General features: G+C 42.7%; 1 protein-coding gene and 1 non-coding gene across 2 annotated transcripts; both read left to right on the top strand.

Annotated features, from left to right (window-relative positions):
* Nucleotides 1-4,615: 4,615 nt before the first annotated feature.
* Nucleotides 4,616-15,750, top strand: LOC143299993 (uncharacterized). Its single transcript, XM_076613548.1, has 8 exons — nt 4,616-5,812; nt 7,237-8,896; nt 10,300-10,468; nt 11,121-11,254; nt 12,464-12,665; nt 14,430-14,760; nt 15,304-15,414; nt 15,723-15,750. The coding sequence occupies exons 1-8, from the start codon at nt 5,622-5,624 to the stop codon at nt 15,748-15,750; spliced, it is 2,826 nt and encodes a 941-aa protein (XP_076469663.1). The 5' UTR covers nt 4,616-5,621.
* Nucleotides 15,751-20,503: 4,753 nt separating this feature from the next.
* On the top strand, nt 20,504-20,575 carry Trnaw-cca (transfer RNA tryptophan (anticodon CCA)). Its single transcript has one exon. It is a non-coding gene; the product is annotated as a tRNA-Trp (tRNA).
* Nucleotides 20,576-23,191: the final 2,616 nt, after the last annotated feature.

Here is a 23,191-nt window from a genome sequence, read left to right as displayed (position 1 = left end):
CATATCAAATTGATGAATTAAAACGAAAAGAATGTACTTCAGTCGACAATGTGCTGTGAGGATCACGAGGAAGACGTCATGCGTGCCCTTTGTCAGCGGTTTCCCTGATGACTTTTCTGGACCAGGAGTACACCATACACGTCACGTATGTGCATGGCTGGCGTGTATTTCGGCACCGTCCGGCCACAGCTCGACGTCAGTGTACAGCCTACGTCCGTGACTTCACACATGCACTTAATTCAGTTAGCCTACTTTACGGCTTCAGGCGAGAAAGGTGGTTGTTCAGTTTTGTTGTTTCAGTTTTTTCGGCTGTAAGCCCACATGATCTTCTCTCACATCGTATCAGTCACGAACTTGCGAACACTCACTTCGAGTCACATTGCGGGCGCTGGCGCGCGAACGCGCACGCTCGCGCGCACACACAAACTCACAGCACACACACACACACTGTCACACACACACACACACACACACACACAGAGTCACTGGCCTAGCTCAGTGGCCGCCGGCGGCGGATCGACACCGACACTGACACCATGGCCCGCACGAAAGAAAGCTCTTTACGAGGGCCATGCTGACACTGTACACTAGTGTACATTATTTCGTACACACACACACACACACTGGGAAATGAATACAAAAACACTGATTCATCTTTCCATGGCCCTTGTTAGATCTGTTGAAGACAGCCGATGCACAAGAAATATTTTTCAGTGCACCTTAATATCCATTACAGAAGATTCAAAGTGTATAGACTGTAAGGCTATCAAAATTGCCCGCGGTGTGCCCTTTCATGCATCTAACCAGGGAACATACAAAACAGCCGGAATTCTTTCCTTGTGATGAACATCGTGAGTTATAAACAGGAAAATTCGTTGTGAGATACACATCAATGACAAAAAATTTCATTGCTGATGAACTGACAGTAAGATCTGACATCAGTTGATTTTCCTAAAAGAGCTAAAGCCCATTTCATCACAATTATTTAAAAAAACAGTTGCAACATGCGTTTCCGGCAAATTTGTCAAGTTAAAGAATCTGATGTTAACCCGAAAGAGTTAGCTGCAAAACCACATCATACTCAATGTTGAAAGCAGATTTTGATATAAAGTATTCTGAAACAAAAAAGGAAGACAACATCAATATCGGCACAAGTACTGCCAGAATTCATATGGCAGAAAAAATAGAATCATCTCCATATATTTACAGATGGATCTGTTCTTGATGACAAAAATGCTGGTGCGGCTTTCTATATTCCTTCCTCAGTTTAAAGTTGAAAAATCTTACTGGAAAACAGTTTCCACAGTATTCACGGCTGAACTAATTGCTATTATATGGCTCTGAACTACTCGTATAATGACTGGAGCCATCAACTGAATAGCTGTTTTCTCGAAAATAGCATTCTTTGTTGATTCCAAGTCAGTATACTGGCTTTATGTTCTAGAATTATTTAGCCTTGAAACAAGACCTGACTTAGTTATTGAGGCAAATCATTTGGTACATTGTTTGAGCCTGAGGATTAAAGGGACTGAGGTAAGTTTTTGTTGGGTGCCTTCTCATGTGGGCATTCATGGCAATGAAACTGTCGATAAAGCAGCTAAAACAGGAGCACAAGATTCAGAAAAATCGACAAAAATACATGTCCGTCTTCAGTTCCGTAAAAGAGGCATACATGCACTTTGTTCGAAAAATCAGCTTGGTGTCGATTTCATAACCGATGGAAGGAAAAGTTTTTAAAACATAAAGGGACATTATTCCCCGATAATATTCTTAAAGAAAAAATACTGATTCCATCAGCTTGCAATACAAGATTAATGACCTCTGCTTTCTTCCGTATAAAACTTGATGCGCTGAAGACAAAGTGTAGTAAAAATGTTCTGTGGTGAGCAGTTCAGCTTGCACATATTCATTGTTTCACTGTCAGCAGTTACGTACATTCTCAGTTGCCCAAGTATTTCAAAGAGAATAATTATTCTGCAGATAATTTTGGGAAAGTTATTTCTGATGAGGTTCTTATGGTCGAACTTTCACAGGCATTAGTTCATAGCCCTATTTCTACATTCCTTTAATGCACTTCAGCATTGTGTTAATGGTTTCTGATTATTATTATTATCATTATTGTTACTGTTAAATGTAATTGCATGTTAGTTTTGCATTTTTTGGTAGTTTTCTGCCTTTTCTGTTTTCATCTTCCCTCTCCCCCTACCATTCATGATTTTGTGTGATATGTATATATTTTGGGTTTTTTTCAATAAAAGAAAAAAGGACGAATGGCCAAATGCGAATAAAATGGGCGCGCACAATAGCAAACCATTTGAGAATGAGATTCATTTTCAGAACACATTTGCATCAGAAGTTGTGGTTAGTTTTTGTTTGCGTAACACTTCATTATTTATTGTACATTAATTATATGCTTTGTTCAATATAAAACTGTGTTTGAAACAGGAATTTGGACGCATTGAAAAAAAAATTTCAAACAGTTATTAAGTGAGCGAGTAAATAATTGGATTTGCATTGTGCACCGCATTTCCAACTTGCATGCTTTTTGCTGTGCGAATTGAAAACATGGAACCTTTGAAGGCCAAGGGGCCATTTATAAATGTTTCATGGCAGAAATCTGGAACACTAACCACCTTCGCAGAGTGTACATTATGAAACCTTGCTTGTTTGTGATGTTCGACGTCTTTGTATTCAACTTCGTGATTAGTACTTCAGTGATCATTTTCCCATGGAAATTTACACACACGTACATGCACACATACACGCATGTCTATCTGTTGAAAAGGGTAGGTATGGGTAACTGCGAACGATCCAGTAGAAGCGGCCAGCTCAACGTGTGTACTGTAAAGATAGCATGTCGTACGACAATCAAACGTAGTTCTTTGTTTTTGAAAGCTTTCTCCGACTGGTTGCACACTTGTAGTAGGTATTAACGTGGCGATAGCCTTGAGATGGCCTTAGTTGTCGGCGAGGCTCAAAGCACCATAATTTAATTTGATTTGATTTGACTGGTTGCACCAGAGAACGTTCGTCTGCTCAAGCTTTTCAACGTTTTGTCGACGTTTGAAATAGCAGGGGTGCCTGTGGGTAAATGCAAACAGGCAAGTCTAAAATTTTGCAAAGGATTGCTTTGGGTATATGTTGACAATTAAAACAGAAGCAGGTCTTGAAATCATCAGACAATACATATTTGTGGAACATCACACCAGACTGTTGCATTGTTGGTTTTGATCACACATGTACACAAACATACATTTAACCCCCCACCCCACCCCCCACCCCCCACACACACTCCTCCCCCCACCCCACCCTCCCCACCGCACACAAACACATCCTTTTGAGAGTGCTTAGTAGCTGTGCAGCATTGTTCGCAAATAGACTCACATCAAAATATCCTATGGTCTAATTGCAAATGACACTATTTTGCAGATTCCTGTCAAAACTGACATTCTTATCTGTCACCAGTGTGCTTTCTTATATTATCCCAGCACTGGCAGTGCATATTCAACATATCTGATCAAATCAACTATTTTAAACTGTGTCAGAGTCCTACCACTTGTGTCCCTCAATTTTAGGATTTTGAGAGCATGTTTGTAACCTTGGTTGGCAGTAGTGCTCAAAGAGAAGAAAGAGCGAAATGGCCACACATAGCTGATGTTTGACCAGTTCTTGGAAATGGATATTCATTAAAGTATTAGAAAAAGGTCAAGGCAAAGGTAAATTGTGAAATGCAACCAGCAAACGTTAATTTGTCAAATGCAACCGATAAGAGCGCTTCAAAGTGGAGCGGGATACGAATCATTTGTAATTACTCACCATTCGCAATTACCCATACCTACCTTACACTTAAATGTGTGCTTGCTCATCATCGTGTCATATATATACACACTCATGCATATACACACTTGAGGAGAGAAGCCATGTGTTAAACATCTAACTTTTAGTTTAGTTGTCTTTTTAATAAATCTTACACCACGTTGAAGGGATGAGGTGGTGAGAGTAAAATGAAATTTAACTGTGATATCGTTGTAGAAAAGATAAGTAATAAAAGTAAACTAAATTGTAAGACTAAGACTTTTTTTTTTTGGGGGGGGGGGGGGGGGGGGGGGAGACACAAATCTGAAACCAAAATATAAGGCTAAGAGGTATGTGTGTGTGTGTGTGTGTGTGTGTGTGTGTGTGTGTGTGTGTGTGTGTGTGTGTATTTTATAAAACAGGTATGAAATGAACAGGGACATACACAAAAAACCAAAAAGCTTCTTGCCACAAGTATGTAGTTGACCATTATGAAAGTGACCTTGACATTCTGCACCTGTAAATCAGAATTTAGGTAATTAAATGGGAGATTTACCTACCCAAATTTTCTTCTGTCAAGGAGCAAGATGAACTAATCCCCCCCACCGCCCTCCCCCCACCACCCCCACTAACCTCATCACACATGATGCAACATCCATAAGAGCAGGCCCATCACATATTGGGTTACGTCCTATGGCTCAGATAACTGGAACTGTTCTTTTTTATACTGTATCATTTAAGTTAATATTTGTACATTAATGTATATGTATAATATATATATATATATAATGTATCTGTCATTTGGTTACAGAGCTGGAGACTGGAAAATTACAGTGGAAAGAGCTCAGTGGTTTCTAACTCCTCAGCCTGTAGACCAAAGCTGACTCATCAAACAGTGTGGTGGACCGATTCAGGTCCTGCCTGAACTCAACTTGAAGGGTGGGGGAAGGGCTTGGCATCAGCGATGTGTACAAATACCCCCATGGTTTCTGCTGTATCCTGCTGCCAAAGTTTTAGTTTGCCTGCAGAAGAAACCTACAGTCAAAATACCTTGAAGCTCCAGAAGAACTTTCATTGGCTCAGTGTTAGGGGACAACTTCTTGAGTTCTTCTCAAACAGGGTTGTTTCCCCCTAGAATAGTCTGTCAGACAGTGTAGTGATTATGCCCTGTGTCAGCGTCTTCAGGAGCCAGCTTCATTGTCACTGGAGAAATCTGCCCAACCAGCCTGTACTCGCTGAGAATAAGCAGTCTCTAGTATCAGCATCAGTATCAGTAGCTCAAGGAGGCATCACTGCGTTCGGTCAAATCCATATACGCTACACAACATCTGCCAAGCAGACGCCTGACCAGCAGCGTAACCCAACTCGCTTAGCAGTCTCTAGACACTACATAGTTACTTAGATCTTGACGCCTGCCATGCTGTGTTGCTAAGTATGTGTAGTTTTTATTTGGCAGAACGTTGAACAGGACCTTGGAAGGGCTTTGAACATTGTACAAGTCAAAGTGACACAATTAAGAGATTGACAGTGACACATGTTAGTTTGACAGTGACACATCAAAATTTGACAGTGACACCAGGGAAGAACATGACAGTAAGGCAGGGAAGTGCTTGACAGTGACACACAAGGAAAGAGTGTGACAGTGGCACAAGGAAAGAGTGTGACAGTGACACAAAGAGTGTGACAGTGGCACAATGAGTGTGACAGTGGCACAAGGAAAGAGTGTGACAGTGACACAAAGAGTGTGACAGTGGCACAAGGAAAGAGTGTGACAGTGACACAAAGAGTGTGACAGTGGCACAAGGAAAGAGTGTGACAGTGGCACAATGAAAGAGTGTGACAGTGGCACAGTAAACATGGATGAAGAATCGGGGCAAGTTCAAAATATTATTGACGTCGACATGAAAGAACTGCAGGCTGTCATTCTGGAACAAGACGTGTTGGATTGTTGGTGCCGGATGAAAGAGGCTGAAGGGCTCTGCTCTGACTCGGAAACTGCTCGTCTGCTTTTGAAATGGTGAGATTTTTATCATAATAATAAAGACAGTGACAAATAATGATAATAACAATAATAATGATAATAATAACAAGACCTAAAAAGATAAAAATAAACAAGAGGCAAAGCCTTCAAGACTCACTTGTGCTTCATGCTTTATCCAGTAAAGGAATCATGAAGAGAAAAAAAAAAGAGATTAAAAAAATCTTTGAAAAGTGCTCTGTATTAAATATGATACATATAAAATAGGCTTGGGAGGGGGGAAAAAAAAAGGTATGTGAGCAGGATTGAAACATGCATGTTCAGTTCTGAAGCAAGCAGATTAATCCCCACTGTTGCAGCGCATCTGACGTCATCTGACTTAATTTAATTCTTAAAACAGTGTTGACGTTTTCTTCTTCATGCGATAAATAGATGTGATTGTAGTGGATGTAATAACGCTGTTTAAATCATATTTTTTGTGTGTTTTATTATATCTCTTATTTTGGTGGTAGAGGAGATGTTGCCATTGCTTCAAGCATGCACGAACCAGTCTACAATGGGCTGAAAGAAACAGTCGATTCAATTTTTCTTTTATGTTCATTCCATTTAATTCAGTGTCCACTTTAGAATATTTATATGCAGTAAACATGTCGATGGTGTAGTTAGTATAACTGTATGTGTTCTGTCCCTAATTTGCATTTCTTTCCTTTTAATTCTGAACAAGAAAAATGAGGTCATGTTGTCTGTGAACACAACCTACCTTCTAGTTGGCCCAACTCAGTGGGAAGTGGTTTTTAGAATTTCCAGATTTCGGAACAAATCTCAACGAAATAAACAGTTAATGATTCAGAAATAAGGTTTAATTTGGGAGACTTACAACCTGTTACTGATATGACTGTGAAGATTTTTTTTCATACTACGTTCAAGCCAAATTTGATACGGGCGTACAAAGTATTTCCAGAGAAAATGGCAATGTTAAAGTTTACCATGGACAGACAGACACGCACACACAGACAACCAAACACCAGGTTTTAAAACACTGACTCACTTTGTTTACACAAGTAAGTAAAAAAAGTAAAACACAAAGTGCTGACAATCCAGTCAGCCAGTCAGCCAGTCAGCCAGTCAGCCAGTCAGCCAGCAAGCATGGTTCCATGCAGTCGGACACAGTAATGAAACTAGTCATGCACACGCATACACTCTCAGATATGTAGAATTTACTGTATAGAAAATTGGTAAATGCACATGATGGTTTCTACTCTTTAGGATTTATGGCAACTGTTGCTGGGCTGGGGTAGAGGTGTGTGAAAAAAGTGTTGCAGGTTATATTATATATGTTCTTTGTTCTTCATTTACTTATTGTATATTTGTATACTGTCATAGTCCTTGTTATAATTAACAAGCTGATTGTGATAATCCTTGTTTATTTTTATTTATTTATTTCTTTCTTTTTTTACCAACAGGTATGAGAGCTGCCATCAGAGGCAGTGGTTTGTGGAGTGTGTCTGCTGTCAAGCTGAGCTGTCCCTGGCCCTGGTATGTGAGAAAGGCTGTCTTACCAACATGGCTGTTTCTGTCAGCAAAGTGGGACAGCTGACAGACAACAGCAGCAGTCACAAGGCAGCGCCACAACAAGCCAAAGCGAGAAGTTCAGGCAGGCGGAGTGGCCGGGCTGAGGCTGGTGAACGCTTCTTCAGTCACAGACACGGCAGTGCTGAAAATGATGTGAATGGAAATAGTGCCTCCCAGTCTGAAACAGAGGCTAGTAAAGGCAGCATCGATGATTGTTATGATGATGATGATGACAATGATGATGATGATGGTGAGGACAGCAATGCCCAGTCGCAGACAGGAGAACTGAAAGGGGCCTGCAGTTCAGTGGCTGTTGTTGAGTGCTGCAGTGATGCAGGGGTCAAAGGGAGCAGAGTCAGTGGTGGTGCTGGTGACAGTCAGGACAGAGATAAGAGACAGTGGGGAAAGAGCTGCAGGTGTGAACAGTGTGGACAGACATGTCCGTCTTTGACAGCTCGGTCACTTCACATACAAACGGTGCACAAGGCCAAAGCCAGGTCACCGCCATCAGTTCAGTACAAAACGAAAGTGGGAGATGGAGACACTGTGTTTGAGTTTGTGACCTGCAGAAAGTCTTTCTCTTCCAGGAAGCAGGTGGAATCTCATGTCCATGTTCACCACAGCAGCAGCAGCAGTAGTAGCAAGCTTCAGTGTTGTGAATGGTGCCAGAAACAGTTCAGGTCCCCTGTCTCTCTGGGAGTGCATGAACAGAAATGTCGTGGCGCTGTCAAACGGAACTCAAAAGCTCCGTCATACGATGCTCCCAGTGCTGTTGTTGAAGCTGATGTTGAGGACAAGGTGAAGAGAGCAGGGCTTGGAGCTGTGAAGGAGGAGGAGGAGCAATCCTTGATTTGTTGGGAGTGTGGTCTCTCTTTTAAAACACCCTCTCTTCTGTCCAGTCACCGTAAGCAGACTCACACTAGTCAATCCAGGACAGAGAAATCGTTGTTCACGTGTGACATTTGCCAAAGAAGCTTCAAGCTGAAGAGGAGCTTGGCCTCACACATGAAATCTCACCGCAACAACAAAGCACACAGTGCAATGGGGCAGCAGACGTCTCAAGACCTGTCCCAGTTTGATCATACATCCACTGCTATGGAGCTGATGGAAACACCACAACCCATGGGAAATAGCACAGTATCAGGTGAATCCTTGCAGAAACGTGTGAACACACCTCCGTCAGAGCAAAAGTTGAATTGCAGCCTCTGCAGCAGAACTTTCAAGACGGAAAGGGGTCTTCAGGCCCACAGGCAGCGAGAACACAACACAAAAAACCAGCGGCCGAAAGCCACCAGCAACAAATGTGACAAGTGCGACGCCGTCTTCAAGTTCCAAACCCAGCTGACCAAGCACAAGAGGAGCCACAGGGATGAGCGGCCCTTCACCTGCGGACAGTGCGGGGCCAAGTTCAAGTCCTTGGCGGGCCTGAGCCAGCACAGGAGCTGGCATGAGGACATGCGCAACTCGGTGTGCCACCTGTGTGGCAAGAGCTGCCTCGGACTGAAGGCACTGACCAGCCACATCCAGATGCATCACGGCACTGAGCACACGGTAGGTGGAGTGGTGGTGCCCTGACTGGTAACGCGTCACAGCTTAGGAAACCAGAGAATATGAACGCAAGGGATGGATTTCACACTCGCCAGTATCACTGTAGGTGGAGTGGTGCCATATGTGGTAACGCATCACAGCTTAGGAAACCAGAGAATCTGAATGCAAGGGATGGATCTCACACTCGCTAGTATTACTGTAGGTGGAGTGGTGCCATATGTGGTAACACGTCTCAGCCTAGGAAACCAGAATGTGAGCGCAAGGGATTGAATCTCACACTCTCCAGTATTTTCTACCCCTTCACTTGACCTTCAGTGTTGGTCTGGATGCTTGTCATTCGGATGAGTGGAGGTCCTATTTGTAGCATGTACTTAGCACATGTAAAAAACAACAACAAAAAAACAAAACAAAACCCATGGGAACAAAGGATTGCCACTGGAAAAAATGTGTAGAAAAACCCACTCTGGCAAGAAAAGAAATACACATGCAGACAGGAAAAATAGAAGGATTAAGGATAGCGTTGCACTGTAGTGACATGCTTTCCCTGTGGAGAGCAGCCCAAATGTCAGTCAGAGAAATCTGTTTGACAAAGAGTATTTAATACAAAATACAGTGCGATACAATATTGTTTGTGTGCCTTCTTCTGTCTTTATGACACAGCACGATGAAGGTGTTGTCTGCCTCCCACAGAAACACGCATGACTAAGTGTGGGTTGGGGTAGTAAGGTCATACTATTACCGTGTCAGTCTCAGTTGATGAAGCTAAGTTAAAGTCATTTGCATGAAGGTAAACTTAGTATAATTATGCATGTGTGTTGATATGACTGAGGGTGTGAGTGTTCCCCCCAAAATTCAAAATGAGATGGATCTATAGTTTGAAATATTGTTTGAACATATGTGATGGTGCATGCGAAAATCACGGATAATGGTCAAAATTCACAAAAATGATATTATCTTTTATCTGAAAGTAGAGAGAATTCTGAATAACACACAGAAAACAGAATTCAAGTATCTTTATTAGTTTCTGAGATACATGCATTTGAGTCTCGTGATGATCACAAACGTACTTCTGAGAAAATTGGGGCAAATGAGTTCGCTGTTTCCCACTCTTGGTCACCAATTCCCAACAGGAAAACATCAAAATAAAGCACTAATACTTTATATTTCTTTATAATAGAAAAAGAATCATAGAATCTGAATAACCAAAAAACTCAAATTTGATATTTTCACCCCTTGTCACTTTTACAGCGTGTTGCGTGAAATTTACTCCAGCGACTTATCCATGATTTTAGCGTGTGGCGTCACATATATTCCAAGATTAGGCTTACAAAGATGTAAATAGTGTCTGATTGTTGCGGAAGAGATTTGCAAAACCAAGGGAATGAGCGTGTGATTTGTGTGGACAGGCGGACAAGCCATTCAAATGTTCGGAGTGCACAGCGTCCTTCTCATCGCTGAGCAAGCTGACAGTTCATGCAGGCGTGCACAGCCACGACAAGAACTTCCTCTGTACCCAGTGTGGCCAGGCCTTCCGCTCTGAGCACATTCTGGCAATACATGTGCGCAGACACACAGGTATTGTTGAGTTCTGGTGTGCGTGCTCATGTCTGTGTGTGTGTGTATAGTTTGTGTGTTTGTGTGTGCGTGTGTGTGTGCCATACGCCAAATTTTAGCTAGGGTGTTTAAAGGGCAGTGCACATTGCAGACATATGTGTAGGTACTAAATGGGTATACATATTTCTAGGTTTGTGTGTGACTGTGTGTGTATGTGTGTGTGTGATAAACAAAATGTAAGTTTCTGTGTTAAAAGTAGTGTGCACTCAACTCTGAACACATACTTGCCATATATACATGTTTGTGCATATGCACATGTATTACATTTGAATGTCTTCCAATGTTTGTATGAATCTGTTTGTGTGTGTGTGTGTGTGTGTGTGTGTGTGTTTGTGTGTGTGTTTGTGTCTGTGTGTGTGCCGTACACAAATTGCTCAGGTGCTGAAAGAGTTGCACTCTTGTTGTTGCCAATTGTAGAAGGAAGAACATTGTCATGATCAGACTTCAGCATTAGTCCTGTCAAGAAGAAGAACAAAACAACAACAGGAAAAGATATAACCAACAGCACAACACCCAAACCACCACCACCCCCCCAACCCCCCCACCCCCCAAACCAACTACACAAACCCAAAACTAATGGGTTTTTTTTGGTTTTTTTTCTCCCACTAAACAGGGGAGAAGCCGTTCCAATGCAGCGAGTGCCCGGAGAGTTTCATTGACAAGACCCGACTCAAGCGCCATCAGCTGCAGCATGGGCCTGGGTCCCAGGAGCTGTGCCATGTCTGTGGGGCGGGATTTCCCTCCAAGGTGAGGTTCCCAGAGTGATGTGTCCCAGGAGCTGTGCCATGTTTGTGGGGCGGGATTTCCCTCCAAGGTGAGGTTCCCAGAGTGATGTGTCCCAGGAGCTGTGCCATGTTTGTGGGGCGGGATTTCCCTCCAAGGTGAGGTTCCCAGAGTGATGTGTCCCAGGAACTGTGGGGCCGGATTTCCCTCCAAGGTGAGGTTCCCAGAGTGATGTGTCCCAGGAGCTGTGCCATGTCTGGGGGGCGGGATTTCCCTCCAAGGTGAGGTTCCCAGAGTGATGTGTCCCAGGAGCTGTGCCATGTCTGTGGGGCCGGATTTCCCTCCAAGGTGAGGTTCCCAGAGTGATGTGTCCCAGGAACTGTGGGGCCGGATTTCCCTCCAAGGTGAGGTTCCCAGAGTGATGTGTCCCAGGAGCTGTGCCATGTCTGTGGGGCGGGATTTCCCTCCAAGGTGAGGTTCCCAGAGTGATGTGTCCCAGGAGCTGTGCCATGTCTGTGGGCCGGATTTCCCTCCAAGGTGAGGTTCCCAGAGTGATGTGTCCCAGGAAGTGTGCCATGTCTGTGGGGCCGCATTTCCCTCCAAGGTGAGCTTCCGAGAGTGATGGTCACAAGAGCCGAGGGGTTGAGGCGTTGGGGTTTGAATCCCAGTCACAGTGTGATGAGGGTAGAGGGTTTTCTGATCTCCCAAAACATCTTGTAATCCTTGTCAGTGTTCTGGTGGTTTCTGGAAATGAGAACGTATTGTATGTGAATCTCTTACTTTTAGAGAGACGGACTGACAACCCGTGCAGTGACAATGGGTGTATATGCACTCCAGCATACACCCAGTTCCAAAAGTGGATATGATACATGATAGTTGGTCATGTCTGACAAATATATATATATATATATAGAGAGAGAGATTGATATGTAGATATGTGTGTGTGTGTGTGTGTGTGTGTGTGTGTGTGTGTGTGTGTATCACACTGGTGTGTGTTGTGTTCTTTTTGAAGCATGTGCTTCACAAATTGTTTTTTCTTTTCTTTTTTTCTTTTCCCTTCATGTATGTTACACTATTTGTAATGGATATAGATTAGCAAGAACAGACTGGAAAAATAGGCCATCCATGCCAAAGATTGAAAGAATAGGGTGTGCCTTTAAAAAGTTCTTAATCCTTGAATTAAAAAAAAAAAAAACCCACATTTTGAGTTGAGAGTTCTCCTCCTTCCCCCAGACCCACCTGAGCTTCCACATGCAGCGCCACACGACGGAGCGCCCCTTCAAGTGCGCCCAGTGCGGCAAGGGCTACAAGACCACGGGGGACCTCAAGTCGCACATGATGTGCCACTCGGACGACCGCCCCTTCCAGTGTCCCCACTGCTCCTACGCTGCCCGCACCCGCGCCATGCTCAACAAGCACGCCCGGAAGCACACTGGTGAGACTGGTTTTGGGGGTTTGGTTGGCTTTGTGTTCGTGTGTGTGTATTTGTTGTGTTTGTGTTGTGTGTGTGAGAGTGTGTGTTGACCTGGGAGATGGGGAAAATCTGCACCCTTTACACCCACCAGGCGTCACTACCGAGATACAAACCTTGGACCCTCAGATTTAAAGTCCAACGCTTTGATCACTCGGCTATTGCACCCGTCTGAAAAGAAACAATGAAAGTAGCAGTTTTTGGTTTGGTGTTCGGGGATTTCAGATTGTGAAGAAAGAATTTTTTTGCTGTTTGTTTGGTTGAGCTTTGTAATCATTGTGAACACAGGATTTTTTTTTATATCTTGTCGTAAAGTGAGCGTATATGGTCAATATACTGAAGTACTGGTTGGTAACCACCAGTGTGCACCCATGCCTTCTGATTATTTTGTATTCTTTTTTTGTGCCGAAGAATAGGATGTGTGAGTTGCCCTTTAGGAATGTCTTGTTTTGTATGCCTCTTATACATCATTTTGTGGATTCTTTATCATTATGTTTCTTTTTCAGATTAATTTTTTCTTTAATCCTCTGGCAAATGATTTACCGGAATGGAAAATGTCAGGCATGTTCTTGGTGTATGAATATGATGGCCTTTATGGTGATTGTGCCTGATTTTATTTTTTAGGTGTTTTTTTTTTTTCCCCTGGTTCTACATAGTCGATATTTACATGTTTGGTGTCATATACTGTGCCATGTCAAACTGATGCAAACTAGGCCTATCGGTTTGCTCTGCTTGGCCAAATTTGGTGTGGCTAACAGTGAAAAGACACATGGTTTCCAGCCCTGGTTGATACTGCCCTGTGTGGTTGGTTGGGCTGTGAGGGAAGACAAAGATAATGAAGACAGGAATCCCACATCATGAAAAGAAATTACAAGGACAGCATGCCTTTTCATTCCTTGGTTCTGTCACCTGGAATAGACTTCCCCACGAATGTCCAGCATGCTGAAACAGAATGTCTGTTCAAACATAACCTCAAAACTCATCTGTAAACAGCTGCTGTTATGGATGTCTAGGTTTTGGCATGTGTGTGTGTGTGTGTGTGTGTGTGTGTGTGTGTGTGTGTGTGATTGACACATTTGGTTTGTTTTAAGTCTTGGTTATAATGCCATGGGGTGTTAATACTTTTGATGTGTAGGTGTGTGTGTTTGCTTTGTCACTGACACATTTTGATTTGTCTTGTTTGTAAGTCCTGTGGTGTTAATTTTTATAATTATTTTTACTCCAGTATCGATGTAAATGTTAGCCTAACGCTTTGGGCCTCATGCTAGAGCTGATCATAAATGATTATTTGAGTATTTGTGCATTCATGTGTGTGTGCATGCCTGAGTGTGTGTTACAGGGATGTGTTTTCTGGAGGCCGTCATGGGTGGGTGGGTGGTTTCCAATGTCCAGTTGTGTGAGTGTATTCTGGAGGGCGTCATGGGTGGGTGGGTGGTTTCCAATGGCCAGTTGTGTGAGTGTATTCTGGAGGGCGTCATGGGTGGGTGGGTGGTTTCCAATGTCCAGTTGTGTGAGTGTATTCTGGCATGTGCTTCCTTGTGTGTGTGTGTGAGTGGGGTGGGTGGGGGAGGGGTGTGTAGAGTGGGGAGCGGGGAACGAAATGTAAAGTGCTTTGAGCAGTATCTCCGGAGAAACGTGCTGTCCATTATTAGTAATGTCTATTATTACTGTTATTATTGCTCTTGTTATTATGATTATTATTATCATTATTTTGCTGTGGTCCTGCAGGCGAGCGGCCGTACCGCTGCGAGCAGTGCTCAGCCTCCTTCACCTACTTCAGCTGCTTGTGCGCGCACCGCAAACTGCACTCCAACAGCAAGCCCTTCGTGTGCGGCGAGTGTGGCGCCACCTTCTTCACGGCCTATAACCTGCGTCTCCACGCACGCCGGCACAACGGGGAGCGCCCCTACAGCTGCCCCCTCTGCTCAGAGACCTTCGCCTGGCACAGCGGCCTGAAGTGCCACATGAAGAAGCATCCTCCCCCGCCGATCTCATCGTCTGACGGAGGAGTTGGTGGTGGTGGTGAGGAGGGTGATGGTGGTGGTGGTGGTGGTGGAGAGTCTGGTGTAGTTTGAGGACGTTTTAGAAATTCTCTTTTTTATTATTATTATTATTATTATTGGGTTTTTTGTTTGTTATCTTGATGAGGATGGTTATTTTTCGTGGGTGGTAATATTTGTGTATTTAATGGATTCCTGCATTGTCTTTTTTTTCTTTTTTTTTTCTAAGAAATAGTTATTTTATTTGTTTTTTTAAAGAAATAGTTGGGGAGTTTGGTTTTTTTGTTGTTTTTGTTTGTTAACTTTGTTTTGGTATTAAGATATGCACATGTGTTGAATAGAGCCCCCCATGGAACCTAGCCATAAACTGAAAAGCATTAAGAAAAATCAATGACTGGTACCCATGGGGTTTATGTTTGAACATGAAACACACACACACACACACACACACACACACACACACACACACACACACACACACACAAAACAAAAAAAATCAACATGATGATACGTTCATAACAGCAAGCCCTTCACGTGCGACGAGTGCGGCGCCACCTTCTTCACAGCCTATATAACCTGCTTCTCCACGCCTGACGCCACAGCGGGGAGCACCCCTACAGCTGCTCCCTCTGCTCAGAGACCTTCGCCTGGCACAGCGGCCTGAAGTGCCACATGAAGAAGCATCCTCCCCCCCCTTTCTTTGTTGTCCACAGGTGGGGGGGTTGGTTGTGGTGGTGGGGAGGGTGGAGGAGAGTCAAGTGTAGTTTTTAGGATTTTTTTCTAATTAGTTTTTTTATTATTATTTTATTTATTTATTTATTTATTATTGTTGTTATTGTTTTGGTGTTTTTTGGGTTTTTTTATTTGTCTTGATGGGGATTTTTGTGGGTGGTAGTGTTTTTGTGTTTTAACAGATTTCTGCATTCTACATTTTTAAAAGAAAAAGTTGGTTTTTTGTTTTGTTTTTTATTTTATTTTTTGACATTTTTTTGGTATTAAGACATGCACTTGTGTTGACTAGGGCCCTCTGGAACCTGGCCACAGACTGAAAGGCGTTTAGAAAAAAACGATGACTCCCGTATCCATGGAATTTATGTTTGAATAAAAAACACGCAAGCAAAATAAAAACTTGACAATGCGTTGATAGAAATTTTCAAATTTTATGTCCATCGACCTTTTTCAGGGACGAATGGCGTAACATGAGAAATGATGTGTGAATTATGAATGCCTTTATTTAGCATGAAATAATCATTTTTCCTGTCTTTTTTTTCTTTTCTTTTCTTTTTCTTTGTTTTGTTATTTATGGGGAAAAAGATAATGCTTGTCATGGTCTCAGGGAAAAACAAAATGTTGTTACTTTTATCAAAACTTTGTGTGCATGAGTGTGTATATAAAAATGCATATGCTTGCATAACTCTGTGTGTGCGCACGTGTTTATGCATGTGTGCGTGTATGCCTGTGTGCATGTGTAAAAGCAAGCAGCAATCCAAATTGCCAAGGGAAGGGAAATAACTGAATAAGCATGATGGCTGCTGATGTGTATAACCTGTGCCAAAAAGAGCGCTGGTCTTCCCCTGTCAGTGGTTGAAACACAGGGAGAGAAAAGAAACTGATTAATTCTGATTGATGAAATCTAAAATGCATTTTGATAACTTCTTGACAGGGCATTTTTGGGGGTTGGGGTGGGGGGGACCTGTTATGCTCAGGGTATTATATACAGGGCATTCTGAGTGATTACTGAAGTACAGGGCATTTCTTACACATATGAATTGTGTATGTAAAGTGTATGTGTAAATAAAAAAAAAAGGATATGTGTACAGAGAGAGACACAAAGCTAAAAAGACAATTGCACATAAGACTGGATGTCTGTTGATAATAGATCATAAGCAATCTCAAGCGACTGCTCACATATACAGCTCTTAGAAGGTTTGATTTTTGTTTGTTTTTCTTTTAAGGGGGGACCTCTTTATGTAACACTACTGACACCAGAAGTGAACTTGTGGCTCCTAGCAAACAGAGAGAATGAACAGCTGTGTATTCTGTGACTGTTCTGTGTATTTTACAACAGAAAAGAAGCCCATATCCAGATTCATTTTGCCATGGAAAAAGTCTAACATTGTTGTTTGAAATTGAAGTTGATTTACTTGTGTTTGAAATCAAAGTTGTTTTACTTGCAGTACTGTTTAGCAAAACCATGTGGGTGTGTTTCTGACTTGTATGTGTTTATTCTTCTTCCTAGTTCGTGGGCTGAGACTCCCAGTTTTACTTGTATATTTGAGAAGGCTTTTTTACCACTGTTATGTAGGCTGTTATGCTCCATTTTTGGTGGGGTTGTAAGTGTTTCAGTTGGTTGTTTCTTTTGTTTGGATTTTTTTGTGTTTGGTCAGTCCAGTTCACTGTGTGTGTTGTGTGTCTGTGTACATGCAAGAAGGAGAATGAGAAAGTATGTGTGCATTTGTACAATGGCTGTGCAAGTATTGTACAGGTCTATTATGTCATGTGATGAAAAAAAATAAAATCCTGAATGCCATTTTTTTTTCAAGACAAACAAAATTTGTATGTGACACATGACGTTGCTTGCATGGTTTATGTGTGTTGGAGGCTAAAAATGAAAACGTATGATACAAACTAAGAAATTAAAAAAGGTCATTGTTTTGCTTCATTTACAATTTTCTACATGGAGGCTGAAAGTGAAAATGCATAGTACAAACTATCAAATAAAAAGAATATTGTTTTGTTCCATGTATAATTTTCTTCCATTGTAAAATCATTCTTACAGTATGGAGCAGAAGAAACGGGAGGAACAAAAAGACCTCTGCCAAAAAAGTACTGCCTTAATCAAAGAATTCTACACATCTACTGGTCAGACTCCATCATCAATGCCCACCTCTTGCAAACTGGAAACACACCAGCTACAGATCAGCAATATCTGCTATAAACGCTGACCGCTTAACACACTGCAGCAAGAATGCCCAGTCTGCAAGGAAACGCTGAAACTAGATGGGGCCCTTTCAAGGTTACGCCAATGCAGTGTTCACCCCTCCTCTACCCAGTATGTTTCTCTCCAATGAAAGATCTGTACCCAACAAAACTGGCCAGCTTATGTGCAGCATACAGGCAAGAGGAGACTACAGAGGACGCTCTGTAAATTTGTTTCATCGAAACTTGGCTCATCCTGGGATATCCCTGACAGAGCTGTTCAGCCACCAGACTTCACTGTGTACATACATGATTTGTGTCGAAAATTCTGCTGTATTTGTCATTTTGTGTTTGTATAATAATAATAATAATGTACATTTATATAGCGCCCTTTCTGTCTAAGAGCTCAGGGCGCTTTACATGAAAGAAAAATATTGCAAGTTACATGAAACATTCATGACTGCTCTTTCTTAAAATTTACATAATCTAGTCAGTTGTGCATAATTATACATGATTTCCTTTCATGATATGTGCATGCTAATAACCTGCAGGTTTTTTTTAACCTATAACATAGAGCGATATTACTGTAGCATGTACAGCTAGTCAAGTCATGTATGATGTGTAATTCATTAAGAACAACGACGTCATTTATCAGCATTATACAAGATTTTTCTTTGATGAATTTGATAGTGTGTCACTGAGATTTGCCGTTGATTCTTGAAATATACATTAAATTAAAACTGTTAATTATCTAACAGCAGTTCGAAATTTATGATGGCAAACATTGATTTTTTTAATACTGTGTAAAGTATTGCAGGTGTTAACATAGCTATGGTGTGTATAGACAGAGTATTTCTTTTGTCTTGGAAATTAATTAAAGTTCTTTATTTGAGGCATTTTTTGCTGGTCTGTTTCTCACCCTCTCTCTCTCTCATGAAAAAAAAGCTGAAAGAAGAAGAAAAAAAAAAGAAAAAAGAAAAAAGTGACTTGCTGAATAATGCATGTGGAAATAAATTTGTTGTGATCAAAGATATGTTTGAGGTGGTATTTGTAGTTTTGGAAATGAAAGTCTGCTGTGTGTTAATTATGCATACCTGCCTCCACCCACCATCCTCCCTCCCCATCCCCCCATCCCCTCCCTATGATAACTGTTCTCACTTAGAAAAAGGTCAAAGGTCCTATAACCATGTTTGGCTATCAGTACAGTGAATTTAACTCTCTCCATACGAACGGCGAAAGAGACGACGTTAACAGCGTTTCACCCCAATTACCACCATCAAAATATTGCAAGCGGGAGGCTCTTATACTGAAGAGGTGAATGTTGACAAAGAATACCACAATTCTGAAGACAGAAGCTAAAGGTTGGGTCATTGAGACACCCACTGGACATCCGAGGGGTCTGTGTAGAGGAGAAGAGAGGACTGGCCGTACTGAGTGAGTTAAACTAAATACAGGCAGGCTGGTTTCTTGCCATGTACCATCCAGGATTGGAACGCCTTGCCCCAGAGAGCTGTGGAGGCCAGCTCAGTCGACACCTTTATGTCGATGGTCTCCAGGCTATAAATACCAGAAGATACCTTTTTTTTTTCACCCCAGTTTCCACACTAGGTGGAGCTGGGGGTCGGCTAGTCCAGTTGCTTGCAGCTGAGCGAAAAGTAGTAGCCTGCCGGTCAAAACCCACTTTTTGTTGTTGTTTTTTGGGGGGCTAGGAAACCTATCCACCTGGACGTATCTTCTGCACACCTTTTAGTCAGTGATACAGTATCAGTATCAGTAGCTCAAGGTGTCACTGTGTTCGGACAAACCCATATTCGCTACACCACATCTGCCAAGCAGATGCCTGACCAGCAGTGTCAGGCCTTGAGAAAAAAACAAAAACAAAAAAAACCCCATTAAAAATAAAAAAGATAAATAAAGTAAAAATAACAAAATTTTTTAAAAAAAAGGTCAGTATTGATTGTTTCCACTCTACGGAAGGAAGGCAGGAAGGAAATCCATTGTGTATAGTCACTGTGTAAAAATATGAAGGCAGAGCTTGATATTATTTCCGCCATTTCAGCCTTCTCCAACCTGGTATCAGGTGTCTACTCACATGTGGTCAGTCTAATATCATCATCTTTTTTTTTCATTTTTTTTTCAAGGCCTGACTAAGCGTGTTGGGTTACGCTGCTGGTCAGGCATCTGCTTGGCAGATGTGGTGTAGCGTATGTGGATTTGTCCGAACGCTGTGACGCCTCCTTGAGCTACTGAAACTGAAACTTAGATGAACAGAATATAAATAAATCAACGAACTCATACGTGGGTGGAGGGAAGGTAAATCGGTGTAATGTACTTTCCCCAAGGATACAACAATTTATGGACACAAATCTAGGTTTACAGTGTAACTTTGCTGTTTGACTTCGAATTTGTCATGCCGGGATTTATTCAAGGGAGACAGTCGATTATGATGTACTGTTCTGATGAAGACACGGTTGTTTCCCTTGCACCGTTTTTCCTGGCTCTTCACTGCTGAAGGTATTTTGTGCAAACGTAGGCGAAACATTTCATTGAAATAGCGTATTTGAGTTGACAACCAAGACATTTTTTTAATCGACAACAAAAACATTGCTTTTACTTTACTATGCCCCTTGTCCCAGCTCCCTTTCTTTCCATACAGACGTGTTCTCGAGAAATGACATTTAATAATTTAAGTCGATGTTCATTTTTTTTTTTTTTTTTTTTTTTCTTCTCATCCTTTGATCGAGGAAAACAAATATTGTTTTGAAAACAGGGTGGGGATGCGTTTACAGATGTTTCTTGTGTGGCTGTCATCAGCGATAAGCAAGCAGCGATGTTTTCCTGATGGATTTATATGTAGCTAAAAATTTGAGTGGTAAGTAAGTGGACTCCGTGGCGCAACGGTAGCGCGTCTGACTCCAGATCAGAAGGTTGCGTGTTCGAATCACGTCGGGGTCACGGATTTTTTTTTTCTTCCCCCTCAATTTTTATAATTCTTGTTGGCTGTTGCCTATTCACGATAAGCTGATTCAGACATTTTCGTCTATGATAAAAAAAAAAGAAGAGAAGTTATTTCAGCGTGCATACATACATGCGCACTGTCGACAACACACACTACTACTACTCAAGTACACTGACACACACACACACACACACACACACACACAATTGGAAAGTTGCATTCTTTCTCATTAGTGTCATGTCTGTGATTCTTTGGTATAATTAATTTTGTTTGATCAGTCCTTGGTGCTATTACCTTCCTGTCCAGTTGAATAAATTATGCAGCCTGACACTTTTACTTTTCATTAGATACGGGCACTAGTAGGGAGTCTTACAATGCTGAATTTAAAATCACTTCGTCAGGTCTCCGCACTCAGCTCTTTCAATTCTGGCCTTAAAACCCACCTCTTCCCAAAACAGCCTTCCTTGCCTGCCTCTTCCTTGTCTTCAGTTTTTTTCCAGTTTTAGAGTTATGCATAGGATAATTACCCAGGTCTTTCACGTCTCGTGAGATACAGGCCGTTAATGAAGAGACAGCATCTCCATAATCCCCTACACAGTGTGTCTTTGCCTCTATCTGGCTCCCGGTAAGGCCCATGTGTTTAGTGTCCGCCTGGAGGTATCTTCGCCACGTGTTCCTTTAGTCAGCTGCCTGGAGGTATCTTCGCCACGTGTTCCTTTAGTCAGCTGCCTGGAGGTATCTTTGCCACGTGTTCCTTTAGTCAGCTGCCTGGAGGTATCTTCGTCACGTGTTCCTTTAGTCAGCTGCCTGGAGGTATCTTTGCCACGTGTTCCTTTAGTCAGCTGCCTGGAGGTATCTTCGCCACGTGTTCCTTTAGTCAGCTGCCTGGAGGTATCTTCGCCACGTGTTCCTTTAGTAAGCGGCCTCTCTTCTCTTTCTTTTCCTTTGGGGGTTCACTGTCACGGCCTGTCTCCGTGGTGATGCCTGACGCTGTCTCCGTGGTGATGCTTGACGCTGTCTCCGTGGTGATGCTTGACGCTGTCTCCGTGGTGATGCTTGACACTGTCTCCGTGGTGATGCTTGACACTGTCTCCGTGGTGATGCTTGACGCTGTCCCAGTGGTGATGCTTGACGCTATCTCCGTATTGATGCTTGACGCTGTCTCAGTGGTGATGTTTGACGCTGTCCCAGTGGTGATGCTTGACGCTATCTCCGTATTGATGCTTGACGCTGTCTCCGTGGTGATGCTTGACGTTGTCCCAGTGGTGATGCTTGACGCTGTGTCCGTGGTGATGCTTGACGCTGTGTCCGTGGTGATGCTTGACGTTGTCCCAGTGGTGATGCTTGACGCTGTCCCAGTGGTGATGCTTGACGCTGTCTCCGTGGTGATGCTTGACGTTGTCCCAGTGGTGATGCTTGACGCTGTGTCCGTGGTGATGCTTGACGCTGTCCCAGTGGTGATGCTCGCCACGTCGTTCTGTTGGCAGCTGTCGTGAGGAGATCTGGCCTCGTCATTTTGGTCCATTTCTTGACGTTGTCGGACCAGCTCTTTCTCTGCCGCTCCCGTCTGCGCCCTCCCTCTACAGTCCCTTGCAGGATGGTTTTAGAGAGGGTGTTATGTCGTATGACGTGACCAAACCATGCCATCTTCCGTCGTTTGACAGACGCCAGCAGTGGTTCTTGGGGCCCAACAAGGTTGCCGACCAGGTTCCGCACATAGTCTGCTCCTTGTAGGAGATGTGTAGTAGTCTCTTGTCGATAGTGTTTCCAAGATAGTGATTCCACTTTTTTTCAGTCCTTACCTTCGCCGAGTGTGACTGGCTTACGAACACTGGTTGCCATTTAATTGATGTGAAAGTTAAGATACGGCATTCGCGAAAGAATTTCTCCCGAGGGACTGACATGGATGAACTGATTGCTGTGGAACTCATTCAGCAAATTAAACTTCTTTTTTTTTTTCGGGGAAAAATGTCAGCTAAGCAGCTGAGTAGCACGACTGAGATAAGGGAGACATTTGGAAGAACTACCAAAAGAACACTGGAAGAGATGAATAAAGAAGAAAAGGACTTGTCCTGTTTATTAATGAAGATGTTGTGAGCCCTATATTTACACCAAACCTCGTGAGATGTGGGTACAGTGCAAAAGTGGAGTGATGGCCTAGAGGTAACGCGTCCGCCTAGGAGGCGAGAGAATCTGAGCGCACTGGTTCGAATCACGGCTCAGCCGCCGCTATTTTCTCCCCCTCCACTAGACCTTGAGCGGTGGTCTGGACGCTAGTCATTCGGATGAGACGGTATACCGAAGTCCCGTGTGCAGCACGCACTTGGCGCACGTAAAAGAACCCACGGCAACAAAAGGGTTGTTCTTGGCAAATTTCTGTAGAAAAATCCACTTCAATAGGAAAAAACAAATAAAACTGGTGCACACAGGAAAAGATAAAAAAAAAAAAAAGGTGGCGTTGTAGCGTAGCGACGCACTCTCCCTGCAGAGGAGAGCAGCCCGGATTTCACACAGAGAAATCTGTTGTGATAAAAAAAAAAGAAATACAGATACAAATACAGACAGACAGAGATACAAGTGTGCCTGCAGTGGACACACGAAGAAAGAAAACC

Source organism: Babylonia areolata, chromosome 25 (genome assembly GCF_041734735.1).
Source record: "Babylonia areolata isolate BAREFJ2019XMU chromosome 25, ASM4173473v1, whole genome shotgun sequence".
Lineage (NCBI taxonomy): Eukaryota > Metazoa > Mollusca > Gastropoda > Neogastropoda > Buccinidae > Babylonia > Babylonia areolata.
The sequence above is the reverse complement of the archived record's forward strand: the minus strand, read 5'-3'. Positions and strand labels throughout refer to the sequence as shown.

Bases quoted from the DNA above. Each gene is read 5' to 3' on its own strand.
- LOC143299993 (XM_076613548.1), top strand. From the start codon at position 5,622: ATGAAAGAGTGTGACAGTGGCACAGTAAACATGGATGAAGAATCGGGG. The intron at 8,897-10,299 runs GTAGGTGGAGTG...TTGTGTGGACAG, and splicing joins ATCACGGCACTGAGCACACG to GCGGACAAGCCATTCAAATG. The intron at 10,469-11,120 runs GTATTGTTGAGT...CCCACTAAACAG, and splicing joins ACATGTGCGCAGACACACAG to GGGAGAAGCCGTTCCAATGC.